This window comes from Dendropsophus ebraccatus, chromosome 4 (assembly GCF_027789765.1).
Source record: "Dendropsophus ebraccatus isolate aDenEbr1 chromosome 4, aDenEbr1.pat, whole genome shotgun sequence".
NCBI lineage: Eukaryota > Metazoa > Chordata > Amphibia > Anura > Hylidae > Dendropsophus > Dendropsophus ebraccatus.
In genome coordinates, this window is record NC_091457.1 from 55,217,598 (window position 1) to 55,239,674 (window position 22,077).

Here is a 22,077-nt window from a genome sequence, read left to right on the forward strand (position 1 = left end):
GGTTAAAACACTTTCTGGATGTGCTTTTGCAGAGTTTGGGGGGTGCAGTTTCTGAAATGGGGTGCTTTGTGGGGCTTTCTAACATACAGGCCCCTCAAATACACTTTGAACCTGAACAGGTCCCTGAAAATATCTCATTTTGAAATTTTACAGAAAATTTGGAAAATTGCTGCTAATGATTTAAGCTTCCTATTGTCTAAAAAAAATGAAATATAGTTTAATAAATGCTGCCACCATAAAGTAGACATGTTGCTAATGCTATTTAATATATAATTTATGTGGCATAACCATTTTCTGTATAAGCTGGAAGGTTTCAAAGTTGGAAAAATGCATTTTTTCACAATTTTTCACGCTATTTTGGGTTTTTTCATAAAGATTCGTTATAAGTATTGACTCCAATTTACCAGAAATGTAAAGTACAATATGTCACGAGAAAACAATCTCAGAATCAGCCGGATAGGTAAAAGCATCCCGAAGTTATTAATGACTAAAGTGACACAGGTCATATTCATAAAATTTGTCTCTGTCCTTAAGGCCATTTCAGGCTCTGTCCTTAAGGGGTTAAGTAGAAAAACACAATCTGCACTGGAGTTGGTTGCTAAGTGTAAGGCTGGGTTCACACTACGTTTTTGCAATCTGTTTTGATCCGTTTTTCCATTGACTTCCATAAAAAAAAAAAAAAAAAACGGATCAAACCACATGTTTGTTTTTTTTAACACAAAACGTAGCTGACCTTATTTTTGTGTACATTAAAAAAAAATAATGCGTTTTGATCAGTTTTTTTATAATGGAAAAACAGGTAAAAATAGATGCACACAAATGCATCCGTTTTTCCATCAGTTTTTTTGTAAAAATGTAGTGTGAACCCAGCCTAACATAAATTTTTCTCTGTTATTTTTTATCAATAAGGCCCAGCCGTGTTGCATGGCAACAGACGTGACTTAAGCGTGATCTTCTCAGATATTTATGGGGGGATTTATCATCGTTCTACCCCAAATTATTGCACAATCACTTGTTTTGCTCAAAAATGTACTACTTTTTGACTACTACTGCTACAAAAAACCCCAACAGACAGCTATAAATTTGGGTTTCCATGTTGTTCGTGGTTTCGTGTCCGTCATACCTAATTAATGATTTGCGAGGTGCAATTCATTTTTGCAATTAATCTATTAGAAATACGGCTGTTTTTTTAAAGTTTCATGGCCATCAAAATAAAACCATGTATTTACTGATTAAAAAAAAAAAACAGTAGTAAATGACATGGCATGTTCATTATTTTTATGCTTATTCTCAATTACGGCTGTTTTTCAGTTTTTTGTGTGTGCTGACAAGTAATCCATTATAGACTTTAAGAGAACACATTATTACATTGCAAAAAGCATATTTTTCACTCAAAATTATGGGCGTATTTTGGAATTATTTTACTGTGTGAACAAAGCCTTTAAGTTATCCCGTATCCCAGGGCCGTTTCTAGATGCGGGTGGGCCGGGCGACCGCACGGGGCGCCGACAGCTAGTGGGCGCTGGTGGCACCCCCCGGACTCCACTTAGCTGCGCGCACCCCCAGACGCCCGCCCGCTCACCCCATCACCTGCCTTTCTACCCCATCACCTGGCAAGACTGCCCTCCGCCCGACCACCCGTAGCTCCGCCCCCAGACCGCCCAGACCTCCGTCTCCGAACTGCCCATAGCTCCGCCCCCGGACCGCTCCAACCCAGCCGAGCACTCTGTACCTGCAGACATCTTCTCCCTCCAGGAGCGCAATGACGTCATATCACTGCGTTTGCTGGAGAGAGATGTGTGCAGGGGCAGCAGCCTGCTCCTCGCAGGCTGGAGAAGAAGAGAAGAGGAGAGAGGGACCCCTATGCCAGAATAAGGTGAGTATATTGTTTTTTTTGTTTTTTTTCGTGTGTGTGTGTGTGTGTGTGTTTGGCAATGCAGGGGGAGTAGGGGAGATTATTACTATGGGGGGGAGCACAGGGGGGATTTTTTTTATGGTGACAGCACAAGGAGGGGAGGGGTATGACAATGGGGACAGCACAGGGGGGATTACAGGGGGTGGTCACCCAGCTTTCCCAGCATCCTATATGTCAGCATAATGGAGGTCACACAGCTCTCCCAGCATCCTGTATGTCAGTGTAATGGAGGTCACACAGCTTTCCCAGCATCCTGTATGTCAGTACAATGGAGGTCACTCAGCTTTCCCAGCATCCTGTATGTCAGTGTATAATGGAGGTCACACAGCTTTCCCAGTATCCTGTATGCCAGTGTAATGGAGGTCACACAGCTTTCCCAGTATTCAGTATGCCAGTATAATGGAGATTACACAGCTTTCCCAGCATCCTGTATGTCAGTGTAATGGAGGTCACCCAGCTTTCCCAGCATCCTGTATGTCAGTGTAATGGCGGTCACCCAGCTCTAATAGCATCCTGTATGTCAGTGTAATGGAGGTCACACAGCTTCCCCAGTATCCTATATGTTAGTGTAATGGAGGTCACCCAGCTTTCCCAGCATCCTGTATGTCAGTGTGTAATGGAGGTCACACAGCTTTCCCAGTATCCTGTATGTCAGTATAATGGAGGTCATCCAACTCTCCCAGCATCCTGTATGTCAGTGTGTAATGGAGGTCACACAGCTTTCCCAGTATCCTGTATGTCAGTGTTTAATGGAGGTCACACAGCTCTCCCAGCATCCTGTATGTCAGTGTAATGGAGGTCACACCTTGCAGACTTTACTGCACCAAGCAGCAGAATTACTATAGTTTAGGAGCCTATAGGAGGGAAAAGGGAAGGAAGTTGCTGGATAAGTGCGGAGCCTGAGATGTTTGTCTGGCAGGTTCTGAAGAGACGAATTGTAGCTGCAAGAAATCATCATTGTGGTCCGGTTGGAGAGGAAAAGGAAAACGTCACCTGTGAGTCCCTGTATGCAACACCGATCTATGCCATAATACACACACTACTTCTTCCTAATAACCCGAATCCTGATAAAAGCCCCCCTTCCTTCTCCAGGGCTGAATTGAGTGAATTGAGCGCTTTTATCAAGATTCACCCTGTTGCCAAAATGATCTAGAAACTGCCCGGCCCTATCTAATGCTACCAACACCGCAAACATTTGTTTGGTGGTACTACATACGGGGTCGGATGTAGGAGGTTCCTACATTGACAACTCTCTTCTACTAACCAGAGAGGAAAGTGACTACAAACAGGGAAGGCCAGCCTTACTGATGATTTCCAAGTATGCCTAGATATATAGTATTACTTTCCCCCATTTACAGTACAACAGACTTTCTGTTCAGGCTGCTGGAAAAGCTGAGTTACAATACTGTGGAGCCACAATGGTGACTGCAGACCTACATGATAGATACATACAATATGTAACTGATGCATGCTGGGTGTTTTACATGATCAATTTATCAACTTAAAGGGGTATTCTGGGAAAAAGTAACCACAGGATAGGGGAAATGTAGGAGATCGCAGGGGATCCGACTCCTGGACCTTCCGCCAATCTCCGTATCGGACCCCACCGTCTCTGCTATGAATAGAGCCTTGGATCGGCACACGACTCGCTATTTATTCCTATGGAGTGACTGAAAGCCAAGTACAGCGCTCTTCCGGCATACTCGGCTCTCTCTGCGGCTCCATAGGAATGAATAGAGCCGCAGGTCGTGTGCCGACATGGGGCTCAATTCATAACAGAGCCAGCGGGGTCCAATAAGGAGATTGGCAAGGGGTTTAGAGGTCGAACCCCGCAATCTCCTAATTTTCCCCTATCCTGTGGATAGGGGAAATGTTAATTTTTCCCGGAATACCCCTTTAAGAAAGATTTAACCTTGCTCAATCCCCACCCATAATCTAGGCTTGTTTGAAATAGGTTTCTATTACATAAATTGGGCTATTTGTCTGCAGCATATTCTGACTTACATCCTGAAGCTGCGGAAAATCCTCACTTCCTTGTCTCCACTCCTCTGTCCTCCCCCTCCCTTCTGAGACCAAAGTCACATGATTTGTCTCTTCTGTTGCCAAAAAAGCTGTAACACTTCATCTGTAACCCCACCCACCTCTGACATCACACCAGTGAGCACCTGGCCAAGGGGCAGGGAAACAACAGAACAGTGACAGCCTCCTGAGCAGTTTAGGGGGGAAAAACTAAGTTGTGTTATCTCTCTCTATTTCTAATCTTCCTATCTAGATAGATAGATAGATAGATAGATAGATAGATAGATAGATAGATAGATATTTTGTTTACAGTGCAAAGCAGAAGCAGATTGAGTCAGTGATGGGCAGATGCTACAAAATGAGGTGGATACTTGGCAATTGGCACTGGAGTGCAATGCATGCTGAGATATGTAGTTTCCGGCCAGTGCCATCTTGGATATAGACTGGCTTTTAGAAAAACTTGTAACTTGGAAATGCTGCCAGCTTTAAGAGTGGGAAATGGCTCAAAATATTCAGGAGGACTTAGTGAGTAAGACTAGTGTTTCTTTACACAGGCCGCTATATCTGCCTAGGTCCCCAATTCTCATATTATAGAATAACTATTCAGATTTGTTATCCTAGAGCCAGGGAAGCCTGGGTAGGAATCCATGGAAAGCTGTAATTGACAATTCTACCCAGTTGTGCTAAAACAGCAAAACCCTACTAGTTAGGCAAACTTACCTTTCAAGGTCCCAGGAAAGCTGGGTAACACAGTACAGACTTGAAATGGAGATAACTAAACATTAAATCTACCTAGATAAATCCCCCTTGCCCCTGGCACATAAGCCTTTCAGAAACCCAGGAAAGCTAGGTAACTCACACACCTGCTAACAGTGTCTATATAGAGAGTATGTATAGCTCCATAAGACTTGTACTCCATCATGTATGTACAATTTGCTTAGACTAAAAGTAAAAAATCTCTACTGCCTAAATAGGCAATTTTGACATTCAGGCACCTAGGAAAGCAGGATTACACTTTCTGAGGGTCTACAATGGATACCACAATAAGTGTAAGCTAAGAGTTCAACCAATAATTTATAGCATAAATACTCACAGAATGTGCTGCATTTACACGAAACAATAATTGGCCCGATCGTACGATTAACGATGTCTGAGTAACGATTTTTTTCCCTAACGATCAGCGTTTAGACGGTACAATATATCGTACAGAAGATTCGTTTTGCGATCGTTTTGCAATCGCTTAAGCCTATCTCACACATTGGTTAAATCGGCGAACAACTGTTCACACGGAACGGTCTGCGAATTTTATTGCGAACGATCAACGACGATTTGAGAACATGTTCAAAGATCAAAAGTAACGATTTCTCGCTCGTCGTTTGATCGTTCGCTGCATTTAATATCGCTCGAATTCGATCGTTATCGCGCAAATTCGCACGATAATCGTTACGTGTAAGCGCAACATAAAGGTGTGATATCTCCAAACAGCTGGGGCACTGAAGTATAGAAGTGAATGGAATCTATTCCCCTGATCCATTTGAATCTCAGTAAAATACTATCACTTTTTCTAAAACATTTTCAGGTCCATATGCATATATGCATATATCCATATATCATATGCTATAGGTATTTTTATGAATATGTCTCTGTGGGGTTTATGCTGAATTAAAGCACTAAAAATTGTAAAAATAAAAATATTAAAGGGGTGCTCCGGCCCTTGAAAGCTTTTCATTTTGTGCTTCCTCATCATGTGACTCCTGTGTCGTCCTCTTGGTGTGTCTCTGGGTCCACATCCAAGACAAGCTTGTTTTAGCAGTAATAGCCCACTCAGCCAATCATTGGACACACTGTTGTCCCATCCCATTCAATGATTGGCTGAGCCGGCTGTCACTGCTGATATGAGCTGATGTGCTGATGAGAGATATATCAAGAGTTTTTAGGTGCTGACAGCAAATGGGCCTCTAAGCCCTCCAATGCCAGGGCTGAATTTCAATCCCAGTCCGGCGTTGACTACACTGGATGTGAGAGAGATGTAGTTGCAATATCTGTCACCTTATTATTGACTGGGCAAAAGTATCACTCCTCCCTTACAGATCCAGGTCCATCCTATAAGAAGGTGGAGACCCGGTGTTAAAGGGGTAGTCTAAAGCAGACAACCACCTTTTCCCTGCTAGAACCTCCAAATTACATGAAGGGTAGGAGAGTACCTTAGTCAAGCTCAAGGTCCTCTGACACAAGATGGCACTGATCCAGGTAGCGTGCCTTTCTTTTACAGAATCTTCTTTATGACTTAAGCGATTATCCCCAGAGTTCATGGTTGCTATGGTTACTACAGGTTCCCACAGTGATTTAATGTGTTAGCCCTTTAATAACTGGCGATGTACCTAAGGGCCCTATTACATGGGACGATTATCGTGCGAAAAATCGTTAAATCGTTCGAATTTAAAGGATAATCGTTCTGTGTAATTGCAGGCAACGATCGAAAAATCGTTCGTGTGTCGTTGATCGTTTATTTAGATCTGAACCTAAAATTATCGTTAATCGTTCGAAAAGCATTCCCTGTAATTCCACGTTCGTTCGCTCAAGTTCTGTGAATTTTCACTAATCGTTCAGTGTAATAGCACATTGTTCATTGTTTTTCTAAGATCAGAAGGAGTAAACGACCGCAATTACGATCGCAATAACGATCATAGTAACGATCGTAACTAACGATTATTGTTCTGTGTAATATGGTAAACGATTTCAGGTTAACAATAAACAATGTCGTTTGCGATCGTTTATCGTTAGTCGTTAATCGTTAAAAATCGCTCAGTGTAATAGGACCCTTACTGCAGAGGTCATTATGCACACTTGTGACCAAGCAAGCAGCTCATAGTTAGTGCATACCTCCCAAGTGTCCCTTTTTTGGAGGGACAGTCCCTACTTTTGAGCCTAGTCCATATGTCCCTCTATTTGACCTAGAAATTAATAAAATGTTTATGTTGCTATAGAAAGTGTTTGGTTTCTTACTGTATAATAAACCCAAACTTACATATTATTCCATCATGTGGTGCAAGTTGGATCTTAAAAATTCTTATATCCAGATGAATCATGTGACATTATGTCCGCTTTCACACATCATTTCACACATGCAGTTCATAGGTGTTACGGATCCGTTCTGGGGGCACAATCCATGCTACAAAAAGCAATTAAGCCATTTTGTGATCCGTGCCACCTATCTGACAGTGGCTCCCTGCAAATGCGGACAGTTACTATAACACATTCATAATCTGGTCCAAAATTACATACAGGGTTACTGATGTGTGAATAAGACCTAAGGATGCATTTATACATTTAGGCTTCGTTCACACGGAGTAAAACTGTCGGAATTCCGCGAATCCCGCCAGCCTCCGTGTCATACTGGTAGTCTATGGGAGGCTCACGCACCTCCTCTCTGTGCGCTAAAGAATGGACATGTTATTTCTTCAGCGCGGAGAGAGGAGGCGCGCAAGCCTCGCATAGACTACCAGTATGACACGGAGGCTGGCGGAATTGCGACAGTTTTTCTCCTTGTTAACGGAGCCTAAGTAAATGCATCAATCTGCAGCAGATCCGGTGTGTGTGATTGCATCCTTGAACTGAAAAGAAATGTCTGTAAAATTTTCCTAGACTGAACCACAAGTGTCCCTCTTTGGCCATCCAAAAAGTTGGGAGGTATGAGTAAGGGCACTAAGAACACTACATAATAAGAGCCTAGAGATCACACAGGTAGCCGCAGATGTGATGTGCTCTGACCAGCTCTGTATGTAGTCAGTGACTACATACAGTGTCTGTGGTTGTCATGGTGATGTTGCCACAACTAAACATGGCCACTTTGCTGTTGTGCAGGATCTTGTGTTTGTAGCGCTGCTTGACATGAGATGGAAGCATGACAGATATATAGATGATAGATAGAAGACAGACAGACTGATAGATAGTAGATAAACATTCACAAGAAAGCAGCATATCTGTAATCCAATGCAATTTTGTTGAGTGCCAGCGCAATAAGCCAACAATCAATAAGCCAAAGTTCTCAGGACACCATTGAGTTCAAATCCAAACCAACAGTGATTTATTCAAAGATAAAACATGCTAAAAGGGTTATTGTTAAAAAACAAAAAATTGGTATCGCTGTAACCATAGTGACCCATTAAACACATTTATTATGTTATTCTTCACGCACACTGAACGGCATAAGTTTAATTTTAAAAAAAGAAAATAAATGATCATTTTAATTTTATTTCATGATATTTTGATATTAAAAAAAACCCACACATGATAGTGACCAAATTTTGCCAAATTTTTGCCATTTTGCCATAAAGTGCAACATGTCCTGAAAATCTCATAACATACGTTAAAGCATTACGGAGCTATAACCGCATAAAGTAAAAGCTTAGTCATTAAGGCCCAAACTAGCTGCAGCACGAAGGGGTTAAGCAATAATCTTTTATGTGTGTATGTAGGCAACGATTAAACGACTAACGAAATTTTGTTAATATGTCATTTATCGCAACTTTTGAGCTGACAATAAAATCATTGCTAATTTTTGCAAAACTTTTGGTATATGGACACATTCTTTGTTTGTGATTAAGATCATTCCTCTACTAAAGTATACGAATAAACATAATTATGATCATAATTGTGATCATAACCAACGATAATTGTTTTCTTATTGTGCTTCATGTTTCTGCTTGTTCCCATAAGCGCTTATTTGTAATTGTTTATTGTTAATCGGTGGAAAAGACGAATCGATTTGTCTAATAGGTCGCTAACTGTGACTAAATGTTGCTAAAGGGAAGCGATAGGATACTTGCATAGGTATAAATACCACAACCTGTTTAATTGTTGCGCCATTGTAAGATGTTTTATCTTTGGCGATTAGCAACTTTATAGTAAAATTATTTAGTGTACAGCACTTACTGACAGCAGCTCCCTGTGTACCTCATAGAGCTAAAATCAGACTCCCCTCCAGGCTGTGATAAGGCTGTCCATAAGATGGCTGACATGGAGGAGCATGTGACCATGCCCCCGCTCATGCCCCATGTGACCATGGTCCCATGGTCCTCTATGTCGGCCAACTTATAGACAGACTCACCACAGATCAGGGCAGCACAGCCTGGAGGAGGGGAGTCTGATTTTAGCTCTATGAGGTACACAGGGAGCTGCTGTCAGTGAGTTCACAGTGAGTATACTTACTAAGCTGGGTTCACACTATGTATATTTGAGGCTGTATTTGGTCCTCATGTCAGGTCCTCATAGCAACCAAAACCAGGAGTGGATTGAAAACACAGAAAGGCTGTTCACACAATGTTAAAATTTAGTGGATGGCCGCCATATAACGGTAAATAACTTCCATTATTTCAATACAACAGCCGTTGTTTTAAAATAACAGCACATATTTGGCATTAAATGACGGCCATCCACTCAATTACAACATTATGTGAACAGAGCCTTTCTGTGTTTTCAATCCACTCCTTGTTTTGGTTGCTATACAGCCTTAAACATACAGCTTCAAATATACGTAGTGTGAACATAGCCTTAAGCTGTATACTCAACTATTTTACTATAAAGTGACCAACCCCTTTAAATAAATCACTGTTGGATTGGATTTGAACTTCATGGTGTGCTGCGGACTTTGGTTTATTTATAGGGAGATATATATATAAATAAATAGGAGACAGAAACTTAGGTAGGTTGGTAACAGCTTGAAGGCCCACAGTTTGACACCTGTGGATTAGATAATAGGTAAATAGGTTAGATAATAGATACAAATGAGATAAATAGATATAGATAGACAGACAGATAGAGTGAGTAGATAGATAGATCATATATACAGTAGATAGATAGACACAAGGCTGGCTCCAGGTTTCAGTGGACCAATAGGCGACTGAGCTTTAGTGGCCTCTATTCAGTGCAATTTACTCAGTGGCAGTAAAACAGCAAAAACTACAGACACCCAATGGGAGCCAATGGCTTCTTGCTCTGTCAGTGCGCTAGGCACAGTACCCAGCAGCACTTGCCTGGGTTCACAGGTCACTGACATCGGCCCTGCAGCATGGATAGGTGAGTAGCTCTATTATTCATCCATCCCCTACTTAGCAATACGTATCGACACGTATCCCCGTTAGCAATACGTATCGACATTTCATAACAAAAAAAATATTACATCATTGATCCGGTATAGTGAACACTATAAATAAGAAAAATATCAGAGCTGCTGTTAATTGCTGTTAAGGTCACCAGGCAAAATGCAATAAAAAGAGATTAAAAAAAAGTTACCAATAAACCACCAAAATGTTACCAACAGAGACATTATATAAATTGGGCATGATAAGGAAAGAAATAGATAACAAATACACAGATAGAGATATTTTTGACACCTCCTGCTGTGCACTCCCTATTCATTCCCTATGCTGGTTAAAGTTAATTTTTTATATGTTTTTGTGCATGACAGTAGTAGCCTAATATGCAATATGTTACTGAATAATATCATATACTTGTCTTTATTTAGTTTGCAGTGATCCAGATCGACACAGCCCGCGAACTGGAGGACCCAGACTTCTTGACAGAGAGTTATCTTAACCTGGCCCGTAGCAATGAGAAATTGTGTGAGTTCCAGAAGACCATTTCCTACTGCAAGACCTGTCTGAACATGCAGGGAACATCTGTCAGTTTGCAACTTAATGGACAGGTGTCTCTAAGCCTGGGGAATGCCTACTTCGGCCTCAGCGTGTTCCAGAAGGCCCTGGAATGCTTTGAGAAAGCTCTAAGATATGCCCATAACAATGATGACAAGATGTTGGAGTGCAGAGTCTGCTGCAGTCTTGGAGGTCTTTACACGCAGCTCAAGGTTAGAAACCCAATACTTGTGAATGAGACCAGCTTCTTGCATGCAATGGCACCCACCTTTAACCTAAATAAAGGGAACTTGTCCATAAAATCAAGGTGTGATGATGAGGATTAAGGCTCATGCATTTTATCACTGGGCTCTAAGTGTCCACTGGGAGAGAACCCATAGGCTTCTTCAGCCAAGCGCACTACAATTTACAGGTCTAATCCTATTTGTACATTGGGAGGGACCTATCAATCAATGCGAGTCAGGTATGGAAAGCTGAAGCGGATCCACCCAGTGACTGATTCTCCCTAAGGCAGTGACCTAGGGTTTCACTACAGTTGTGCTAAAATGCACCAGAACAAAGCTGATTATAATCTTTGGACCTATTCTTAAGTCATAACCCCACAAATAGAACAGCGTCATCTAAGTTACAGGTTCCATTTAAGGCTAGAGTTACATAGGTAACATTATTCTGGGGAGTAAATACAATATTGTGCCAATAATATATAAGGCAAGACAGAGATGGGACCATCCACCTTCAGAAATGGTATGAGCTTTTAACGCGACTCTGTACCCACAATCTGACCCCCCCCAAACCACTTGTACCTTCGGATAGCTGGTTTTAATCCAAGATCTGTCCTGGGGTCCGTTCGGCAGGTGATGCAGTTATTGTCCTAAAATACTACTTTTAAACTTGCAGCCCCGTGCCCAACGGGAGTATCTGTGCCCTAACTTTGCACCACCCCTCCGTCCCTCCTCCCCACCCTCTTCATCATTAGGGATGCCACTGGAACGTTTCCTCCTGTCTGAACATTGCACAGGTGCCTTAACGATCCGGCCCATGTGCCGTGCTGACACAGGTGGGAAATAGGAAGCAATCTGCCTGGAGCATTCCTAATGATGAGGAGGGCGGGGAGGAGGGACAGAGAGGTTGTGCCAGCCTAATGCATACACAATCTAAGCCCCGGCTGTTGGGCACAGGGCTGCCAGTTTAAAAGTTGTTTTTTAGGACAATAACTGCATCACCTGCCGAACGGACCCCAGGACAGATCTTGGATTAAAGGCAACTATCCAAAGGTACAAGCGGTTTTGGGGGGGGGGGGGTTGCGGGGGTCAGATTGTGGCTACAGAGTCGCTTTAAGAGATCCTCTGTCCCATAGACTAAAGACTATACATGACTAGAGTGAGAGATCTCTATAAAGTACAGTACTAAACTTTAGCATTCTACTCACTCTCTATCTCTCTTTTTTATTGTACAGTTAAAGTTGTAAATCTGACATACATTTTAACATATTCTTTAGACACTGTGTTCAGTGTCAGGCTTACACTAGTGATTTTGAATGGCCTATGGTGAACAAATATTTGGTGTACAAAATGTATTGTTAAATATTTCTCTACCTTGTCCTGTGACCCAGGGTAAAAACAGTGAAGGTTGCTGAAGGCATAATAGTTAGTGCACCCAAACAAGAGCTTGTCTATCAACATTAATGTGTCCAATCATCGCACTAACTGCAATCCACAAATGGTCAAAAAATTCCAATGTACTTTACAAAGATATCTGCCTTAGGTGGTGTCTGTCTTGCTCTTTCATGTCACTAAGTGCCACCAAAAGTCATCAGCCAGTGGTCTAAACATGCATTGTTGTCGAGCATTTGCTGGTATAGATTCGGTAAGGGCAGACATGCTGGGACAGAGTGGAGGACTTCCTCATATGTCCAACCCCTAGAAAATTGGGGATTTGGGAGAGTATGCGTTAGCACTTTATATTTATTATGGTGATGAATTACGGGTCATACAACATTTATATATTACATATATGAATTGTGAAATAGCCTGACATGATGAATGTAATGTTACATGAATTTTTTGAATAGCCCCTCCACTTTTTGTTTTTTGCTTGGTTTTAATTGTCTAATGTATATATGTTTTTTTTATGGGTGATTTGGGAAGCATTTAATAAAGATGACATATGATTGAAAATTATTTACAGTATTTTGGTCTATATGCTTTTTTTTGGTTGATTTATGAGTTTGTCACCCTTGACCAGTGTTAATTTATGTAAGGAACCTAACTGTAGGTTTTTAGTGGTCTAAATAGGCATGTTTGTCTGCCTAAAATCACTAGTGCATGGCCAGTTTAAAGGGATGTTACCATCTCCACTAATATAATATATTCCCACCCATTCCCATCTCCACTATTATAGTTATACATGTACGGCTTGTTAATTTAAATATTTTTGCAAACACACTCATTTAGCAAACTTGCCTTCTCCTGATATGCTGCTCTTACCCTCCCATTGTTGACAGCCTATTGTCTAGGTTACCGACCACCACTCTGCTTTAAAAGCAGTGGTCTTGCAGGTATTTAAATAGCTATTATGTAAATGTATTGAGTCATAATGTATATATACTGTATAATATTTTTTAACATGTATACTATAGCTATATACACCATCCAGACCACTGTAAATTAGAAATTGAACATGTCTAGTCTATAGTGTTACTCAGGTATAAGCCATTAACATGAGTTTATTATGAGGAGGTGAGGGTAGAAAACTATTAGCAGCCTATGAATCATTAGATGCCATTGGACCAAGATAATGGGGTGTAGGGGCCATTTGAATTTTGCTCGAAAAAACTCAGAAGAATGTTAAAGCCATTGCAGTGTCACAAGGAAGTTTGGGGTTGGATATTTTGCTATTTATTGCTGCATTAAAATAATAATGTCCAAAAACTATAAACATTAGTATTGGTACAAGATCTTTCATTGTCTGGAGTTTCTTCTGCAGGATTTTGAAAAGGCCCTCTTCTTTCCATGTAAAGCAGCTGAACTGGTCAATGACTATGGGAAAGGCTGGAGTCTCAAATATCGAGCCATGAGCCAATACCACATGGCTGTTGCATACCGTAAACTTGGCCGCTTAACAGATGCAATGGAGTGTTGTGAGGTATGAAACAGAAGAACGTATGAATGGTAATCATATTGCTGATTGTCATTTCTAAGCTATTCAGATGTTTTATGGTGGGCGTGGAATTGCACAATTGTAACCTGTTTAATAAAAACAGTGAAGTTGTAAATGCAATAAAAAGTGGTGCTGTACATGTTCTGTATAGCTGTGGCACCCCAGTAGCAAGCAATGAGTTTTTTCTAATATAAATTAAAGCTATGGCCACCTTTTGAATAGGCATTTCTTATTCTTGCTTTGTACCTATTACCACAGGTCTTTGTTAAACATTATTTATCCTTCTAAAGCCTAAATCTTGCTGTATGAGCTCTATTTTCTCTATACAGTTGTATACAGCTGATATGATTCCCCCTGCAGACTGCATTATTTCTGATGTCCTCTATCTCTCCAGCCTTTCTGAGGTGTCCTCCAGGGTTTCTTTCCTCCCTGTTTACCACCTCCCCTTTCCTGCTATGTCTAATACTGAGATTGTTTTATCTTATCAGCTAAATGGTAGGAAAAGTGTAATGAGGACTAGAGACTGTTTGCATTCAGAAAGCAACTGAATAATGAAAAATCAGTGCAAAGGTGTCCATAGCCTTTAAACTGTCACTAGGTTTGCTCTGCTTTAAATGAAGGCAGCATAAACTAGTGACAGAAATAATGACCAGATCGGTGTATTGCTTACATCATTTTGCTTAGCCATTCTCCCAATATGTAGGAGAATAGGATTCTTGCAACACCCCTACCCCTGCCCTCCAGCTACTGATTGACTTCTGACTACGTATACACAGCATGGATAGATAACTGCCAATCAGCAGCTGGTGGGCGGAGTTTTCTGCTTCTCATGAATATCAAGGACTACTTGGCTCATGCACATAATGAAGAGGACTACTTATTGTCCATGTTATTCAGGAGGATATCTCTGAATTAGCTGCACAGAACAATGTAAGGGATACATCATTCTTAAATAGGACACCATAAACCTACTGAGTCTCTTTAAATCACAGAATACGTAGGATTCCCTGTCAACAAAGCTAAGGGGAGCACTGAAATGCCAATCAGGAGACTGAAGTCATTTCCCTCTGTTTTTCCTAAGAAATAACATAATTCCTGTTTTTAGAAGTTAAGGCAGCCATACACAAACTCCCTCTCATGTAGTTCTAGGTTCCCCTATGTTTTGAAAGGTAACAGGCTTTTAAAAAGTTTTTTTGTGTTCTAGGAGTCTATGAAGATAGCACTGCAACATGGGGACCGACCACTACAAGCACTTTGTCTTCTGTGCTTTGCTGACATCCACAGGAGTCATGGCGACATTGAAGTGAGTGTTTTCTTATATGTAGTCTAGAAGAGTTTAATGTAGAGCGGAGATTAAAATATATATATGGATATCATATAAGGGTGTGTCAGTGTCCAGAACCTCCCTCAATGGGCCAGACTTTTGGTGGACTTGAGATATTTATATATTACATGGATGGTAATTCATCTGCATGGCCTCCATGGAATATTAGAATGTGTTTCTAGCCGCGGAATCTCACAAAAATATTATGTGTATGAGACAACCCATCTAAAATGATCTCCACTGTCTTAATGAAGACCTGCCGAAATGGCTTATTGCTGTTTTTGATTCTTTTTTGTAGAAAGCAATTCCTCGTTACGACTCATCCATGAGCATCATGACAGAGATCGGAAACCGGCTGGGTCAAACTCAAGTATTACTGGGAGTTGCCAAGTGTTGGCTGCACCAAAAAGAAATGGACAAGGTGCTGTAGTAAATGGAAGTAGATAAGAAGACATTGCAGTCAAGTACATCATAATCTCTTGTTGCTACCTAGAAACTATGAACAAGCTGCCGTCGACAGATCTGTTATTATGTCTCTAAAATGAAGAGAGGGAACATATTAAAAGGAAGCTAGAAAAATCTAACCTGCAGATATGCGTCTATGGGGCAGGTGACATAGACTTAGGGCCCTATTACACGGAGCGATACTCGGTTGAATTAGGCTGATTCGGCCGATTATCGCTCCGTGTAATAGAGAGAACGATCAGCCGATGAAATGATCATTGGCTGATTATTTCTTCAGGTCCAGACCTAAAATCGTTGGGTGCGCATCGCTACATGTAGTAACGATTTGTGGCCAACCGCTGATGTTTGTAACAAAAAAAAATCATAGATAGGGGAGCAACGACTTAAAAAATAACTTTTAATCTAATAACTGATGTAATAAAACGACCCCACATTACAAACATAATGTTTGTAGTATAAAATAATAAATTATTTACTTACCTTACCGCGGTCCCTGTTGTCCTCAGGCCTTCCCTTGTGTCTCTAGCTGCAGCTCTACCTTCTGTTCTGGTCTCTGCACTGACACCGGCTGCTCAGCCAATCTCTGGCCGCAGTCCTGTCTTGGCCAGTGATTGGATGAATGGCCTGATGCAGAGTGCAGAGACTGGAACAGAAGGCAGAGCTGCAGCTGCAGCGATCGGGGAAGGCCTGAGGACACCAGGGACCTTGGTAAGGTTAGTAAATAATTTATTATTTTACACTAAAGGCAAGGGCTGCCAGGACATTGCTAACACTGCTGCCTGATAGTCGGGCCATGTAATTGCTCAGTAAAAATGCGCCAATCTAGGAGATCGGCACTCATTTACACTTTATGATCAGGCAGTGTTATAGGACCCTAAGAATGCTTGTCTAATGAGGACATTCAGTGCACTGGGGGTGGTACTTCATCCATCTGCCTGCTGGCTGCCTCTTCATATATATTCATTTAGTTCTCTGTAACTCAAAGCCATTTATCAGTGCAGGGACCAGATGAATATTTGTGAGGAGGCAGCAGGCAGGCAAATTGGTGCTCCAAGGAGTAACGTTAAAGTACTACCCCCAGTGCATTAGATGTCCACATTAGTGTATTCATAAAAAAATATGACATAATAACTGTATAGTGGACAACCATAAAGAGGATAGAGTCTTATTTTGTGCCTCCCGCCTTTTAAACTCACAATAGCATGTTAAATTCCCTTCATGCGCTCTGCACCAATTTTTTGTAGGGAAAAAGTTGCAAGTATGATTGTGCAGATTATTCGCCATTTCTTTTCAAATTTTACACATTTTTACTACTTTTTGACAAAAGTGGACAAGGCTTAGAATGGGGGACGAGGCCCCTGTCAAACATATTGATTGTAATCTATATAATAAATTAGCATAAATTATAGCAGACTCCAAAGTCTGACTCCAAAGTGCATGAAATGGCAATACAGATGCAGGCCAATCACAATTCTGTTGGTTATTACTATTTTCGCTATAAAAAAAACATTACACATGGCCCTGATTTATTCTGTAGTAGGCAATTTACGTGTTCAAATAGGGCATTTGCTGAACACTCCTTGTGTATGTAAGGGGCGTCCGTATGCTTGCCTAAGGCTTTTAATTATTGTAGCCAGTGAGTCATAGATAAGCATACTACATGTATGAGCTGGGAAATCCCATTCACTCTGTTTGTGGAGACAGTGTCTGTAAAAGTATGTTGCAATGCTATGCTATGTGTAAGGGGGGCTGTGTTGGTTGGGTAGGAGTCATGCTCTTCGCTATGTGTTGCATCTGTTCTGTCTATAATCAGGTCATCTGTGGATTCAGTAGTTACACAATAATAAATGTTTACTCCTGGTTCTCTGCCTGACATGTGTTTAATCTGCAGGCGCTGGACGGACTCCAGAAAGCCCAGGAGTTGGCAGAAGAAATAGGCAATAAGGTGAGCAAGTCTATTAGGATTAATAGCGAGAATTTCCCCAGCCCGTGTCCATAACCATCTAATATTATGTCCTGTCATCCTACTATATACTCCATTCATAGAATGCCAGAAAATTAACAGCTCGCTAATATCAAATGCACTGATGGGTGGCTAAGTATATTATGAATTATAGTTTGTCATCTCCCACTTTTATGTATCCTATTGTACCCTGATGCAGTCTTGTACTGGGTGGAGGTCTCTGTACTGAGACTTCCTCCATTAGATAGTAAGTTTAATATGAAACGTATGTCTGCTGCTCTGCAGCTGTGCCAAGAGCCATGAATGTTATTTTCCATTTTCTGGTGCCAAGTTACCTTCTAATACTCTGTTGATAGTTGTTGCATATTGTACGGAAAAGAAAAAACACATACTTACTTGTACAGCAGTGACTATCTCAGATTGGGTTTACATTGCATTGGAGGTATTCTTCTGGATCCCAGGAAAGAAAGGTATACCATGGCAAACTCACAGCAGGCCCAGAGTTTAATGGACCCAACATAGTTCACTAGTAGTTAGGTTCGGTCCAGGGGCGTAACTAGAAGTGACTGGGCCCCATAGCAAACTTTTGATTCCCCCCCCCCCTTTCCCGACTGACTACTAAGCCATCAAATGTAGTCATAACTGCAAGCGCTAGTCAGGGGTGCTTTCAGTTAAAGGGACATTTGCACAGCTCAGGTGTCCGGCTCAGCCACCTGGTGCTGCAAATGATGACAGCTCAGGGGGCCTAGTGTATTACAGGAGTGGGCTACAGCGCCCTCTGATGTGGCGGGCCCCATAGCAGCTACAGTGGTAGTTACGCCCCTGGTTTGGTCCATTCCGCAAACATATACTTTAATTTTGATTAACCAAACCAGTGATCTGCTGTACTTTGATTCCCACAAAATAGAAGTACAGTATGACACAGTATATATCAGCCTACTTTTTTTTTGCTGGTATCCTTGCTGTACTGCTGAAATACAGAGTGGATCCAGCTTCACACAGAATTGACGTTGCTCTACATAGTTTTTGGTCAATAGATCACTACCATCTTCTTCCTAATAGTCAATTGTAAAAATACCACCAAGTTCATCGACTGTTGATTCTGTATATACAGATGCGTAGCTTTAATGGGCCCCAATGCAAAAGCTGTAACACATCCTCCCATCACGCATGACTGCTGCCACAGCCCTGAGTCCGTCTTACTGACCCATTACTTATATAATGCCTATTTTTTATAGCTCTCCCTCTTGAAGATTCACTGTCTGAGTGAAATCATCTATCGTACAAGACAGCAACAGCGGGAACTGCGAGCGCATGTTGTCCGATTCCATGAGTGTGTGGAGGAAATGGAACTGTATTGTGGAATGTGCGGGGAGTCCATTGGAGAAAAGAATTGCCAGCTTCAGGCATTGCCCTGTTCACATGTCTTCCACCTCCGGTATGGGAATAAAATGTGTGCTTGGGTAACAATTATTCTAAATGCAAATTGTAACAGAAAACATTTTTGGTACCCAGAACAGCTAATAACCTGGATGGACTGACTCTTACAGAGATCCATCTGCTTGAGAGCCAGAGTTGTACAGTAAAAAAAGGGGAGTTGATAACAGAGAACAACCACCCCCATCATTGTGGTCTTGTGTTTTAACTTCCAGGGCCTATTGGTTGTTTTGTTCCCACACAATTTCTATGGCCCTTTAGACAATTTTTTAAAGCGACTCACAAAAACCCATAATCTGCCCCCCCTTTCCCCCCCCAAACCACTTGCACCGTTGGATAGCTGCTTTTAATCCAAGATCTGTCCTGGGGTCTGTTTGGCAGGTGATGCAGTTATTGTCCTAAAAAACAACTTTTAAACTTGCAGCCTTGTGTCAATGTGACGTGGCCTAGAGTGCCAGTGCCCTAGGCCCGCTCCGCCTTTCCGTCCCTCCTCCCTGCCATCCTCATCATTAGGAATGCCCCAGGCAGGATTTCCCCTCCTCATCACTTGTCTGAACACTGCACATGTGCTGGATCATTAAGAAACATGTGCAGTGTTCAGATGAGTGATGAATAGGAGAAACCCTGCCTGGGGCATTCCTAATGGTGAAGAGGGCAGGGAGGAGGGACGGAGAGGCGGTGCAGGCCTAGGGCATGGACACTCTAGGCCATGCCAATTTGACACAGGGCTGCAAGTTTAAAAGTTGTTTTTTAGGGCAATAACTGCATCGCCTGCCGAATGGACCCCAGAACATATTTTAGATTAAAAGCAGCTACCCCAAGGTACAAGTAAGTTGGGGGGGGGGGTGGATTGTGGGTACAGGGTAGCTTTAACTCATCCTTGGTAGCAATGCAGCAGGTTATGGCCCTAACAATGAGCTCCACAGAGACTGCAGGTCCGCCACTGTGTCCAAAATCTCATCCAACTTGGTTAACCACACTTGTCCACAGTGAACACAAATCCAGTAAGTGGTGAGTTTCTTTGTTTCTCATTGTTTTTTATCTGTCATCCTAGGTGTCTCCAAACCAATGGTTCTCGTGGTTGTCCTAACTGTCGCCGATCTTCTGTGAAACCTGGTTTTGTGTGAGAAAAATTAAAGTTGGAACCGGATGGAATCCACAGAATATTGACCTGTATTTCAGGACCAGTGGGCAAAAGTAGCTGTTCAGCAAATGTTTCTATGGGCAGTATTGGTTGGTCACTAGACATGGTCTAGGGCTAAGTGGTAATATTGGCACCATTGCTGAGTAGCATCCCTCACACATGACATTTTACATGAAAAAAGGGCAGAAAAGCTTGCGAAATGTATATGCAGGGCTAGTTTTTCATGATTTTTTAAGTCTATTTTATACTTTACTTTAAGGCAGTTTAAAATCATATGTACTGAAGAGAAAACATTTGACATTTTGTAACCATTACTTCCCGAGTCTAAGAAAATTCATGTTATATATTTGTGGTGGAGGTTTTTTGTAGCTGTACACAAGTCCTAGTAGGACCAGTATGGCCCTCCACAGCGAGACCCAGCATGAACCACATATCACAGCATGGTATGAACCAGCATGACCTGTATGGCGCACAATATCGAGAAGCAACATGACCTGGATGGCACACTGTCCTGAGAGATGTCATGAACTGTATTGTACACTATTCTGAGAGCCAACATGACCACTTGCATGCCACTCCATCCTGCGATGCAACATGACACATGGTGCATGCCATCCTGAAAGGCAAAATGTCCTGTATGGCTCACCGTCTTTTCAGGCAACATAATCTGAATGGCACACTATCTTGAAGGTAACATTACCTGTATGGCACACCATCCTGAAATGGTATAACTTGTTGGTATAACTTGTTGAAAACTTTATGTATTTTGAGGGTTATATCTCTTCTTCGTGCTGTCTCATAGAGATGAAAGGATTTGTTATTATTTTATTTGTGGATATCTATGGCCAATGTGTGGAGCAACCAAGAACCTAAACCTAAAATGGAATAGTTGGTGCTGTGTATTCTAGTGAATTCATTTCCGGCCACATCCATTGGAAATCTAAAATGGAGAGAACCTGTTTGCTCTTTTCTATGTTATTCCTTTTCCCCATAGGGTTTGAGGACAATGTTTTCATGCCTTCACGAGTATTACTGTGAGGATGTTACATGTATCTGCATCTCTTTCTCTGAAGGGGATCTTATTTTCCATGAACCTACCTCCCTCTGTATATACAGTATGACTTGTCTTGTTTTGGTGTCTCTGTATGGTCTTTCCCCTCTTGTAAAATATGACCATTTATTCATTATTTTATTTTTTTTATCTGTTCACTTGAAGGGTGTTTCCCCACAAGACAATAAAGTTTCAACCCAATGGAACAGGTCATGGTGTGGGCATTTCCTTGGCTTTAGTTAAATAAATAGTTGAGAAACCATGTAAATAAATTGAATCACTTATCTGATCCTAAGTTATAAGCTGTATTATAGCTGTGTCACTCAGGGGCGGATTAACTTTACCATAGGCCCCTGGGCTGTTCACCAAGCCTGGGTCCCCCAATCCTACTGTATCTATGGCAGCACTAGCGTGGTGTTCATAGTGCAGGATAGATAATGTCAGGATGCCTTGATTTGTGCAAAATTGATGTAGAAAAGCAGCATTTTTTTTGCAAATCATGGTAGAACTGTAGCCAGGAGATAATAAACCACCAAAAGTATGAGTCTGTTTCGATGGCCATAGGCCCCCCAGGAGCTCAGGGCCCCGGGCTACCGCCCGAAACGGACCTATTGTAATCCACTACTGGTGTCACTAGTGCTTAAACAACATTGCTTTACAAAGTTTCTGCTGCTATACACAGCTTTTGACCAATAAAAACAATACTTATCTCCTCTAATCTTTTGCTGACCTACTAATCGGATCATATGAGGTCTTGTAATAGCATCATCTGTGTATGGTCACACTTGTTGTAGTGCCGAGGAAGTGCTACCTCTTTTGGACTCTATGGTCCAGATTTATCAATTTGTCTGATTTTCTTCAACCAATCACAGCTTATTTTGAGAGATGAAAACTGATCTGCAATTGGTTGCTATGTGTCTGAGACCAATAATTGGCAAAACCGGGAC

At 41.6% G+C, this 22,077-nt stretch overlaps 1 protein-coding gene across 1 annotated transcript in view; it reads left to right on the forward strand.

Moving 5' to 3' along the window:
* Positions 1 to 21,323, forward strand: part of RAPSN (receptor associated protein of the synapse) — a 43,696-nt gene extending 22,373 nt beyond the window's left edge. Inside the window, exons 2-8 of the mRNA XM_069968406.1 lie at positions 10,461 to 10,799; positions 13,573 to 13,731; positions 14,951 to 15,049; positions 15,369 to 15,491; positions 17,427 to 17,480; positions 18,737 to 18,936; positions 19,990 to 21,323. Coding sequence (XP_069824507.1) covers positions 10,461 to 10,799; positions 13,573 to 13,731; positions 14,951 to 15,049; positions 15,369 to 15,491; positions 17,427 to 17,480; positions 18,737 to 18,936; positions 19,990 to 20,062 — 1,047 coding nt within the window. The 3' untranslated portion in view covers positions 20,063 to 21,323. The remainder of the gene's footprint in view (positions 1 to 10,460; positions 10,800 to 13,572; positions 13,732 to 14,950; positions 15,050 to 15,368; positions 15,492 to 17,426; positions 17,481 to 18,736; positions 18,937 to 19,989) is intronic.
* Positions 21,324 to 22,077: the final 754 nt, after the last annotated feature.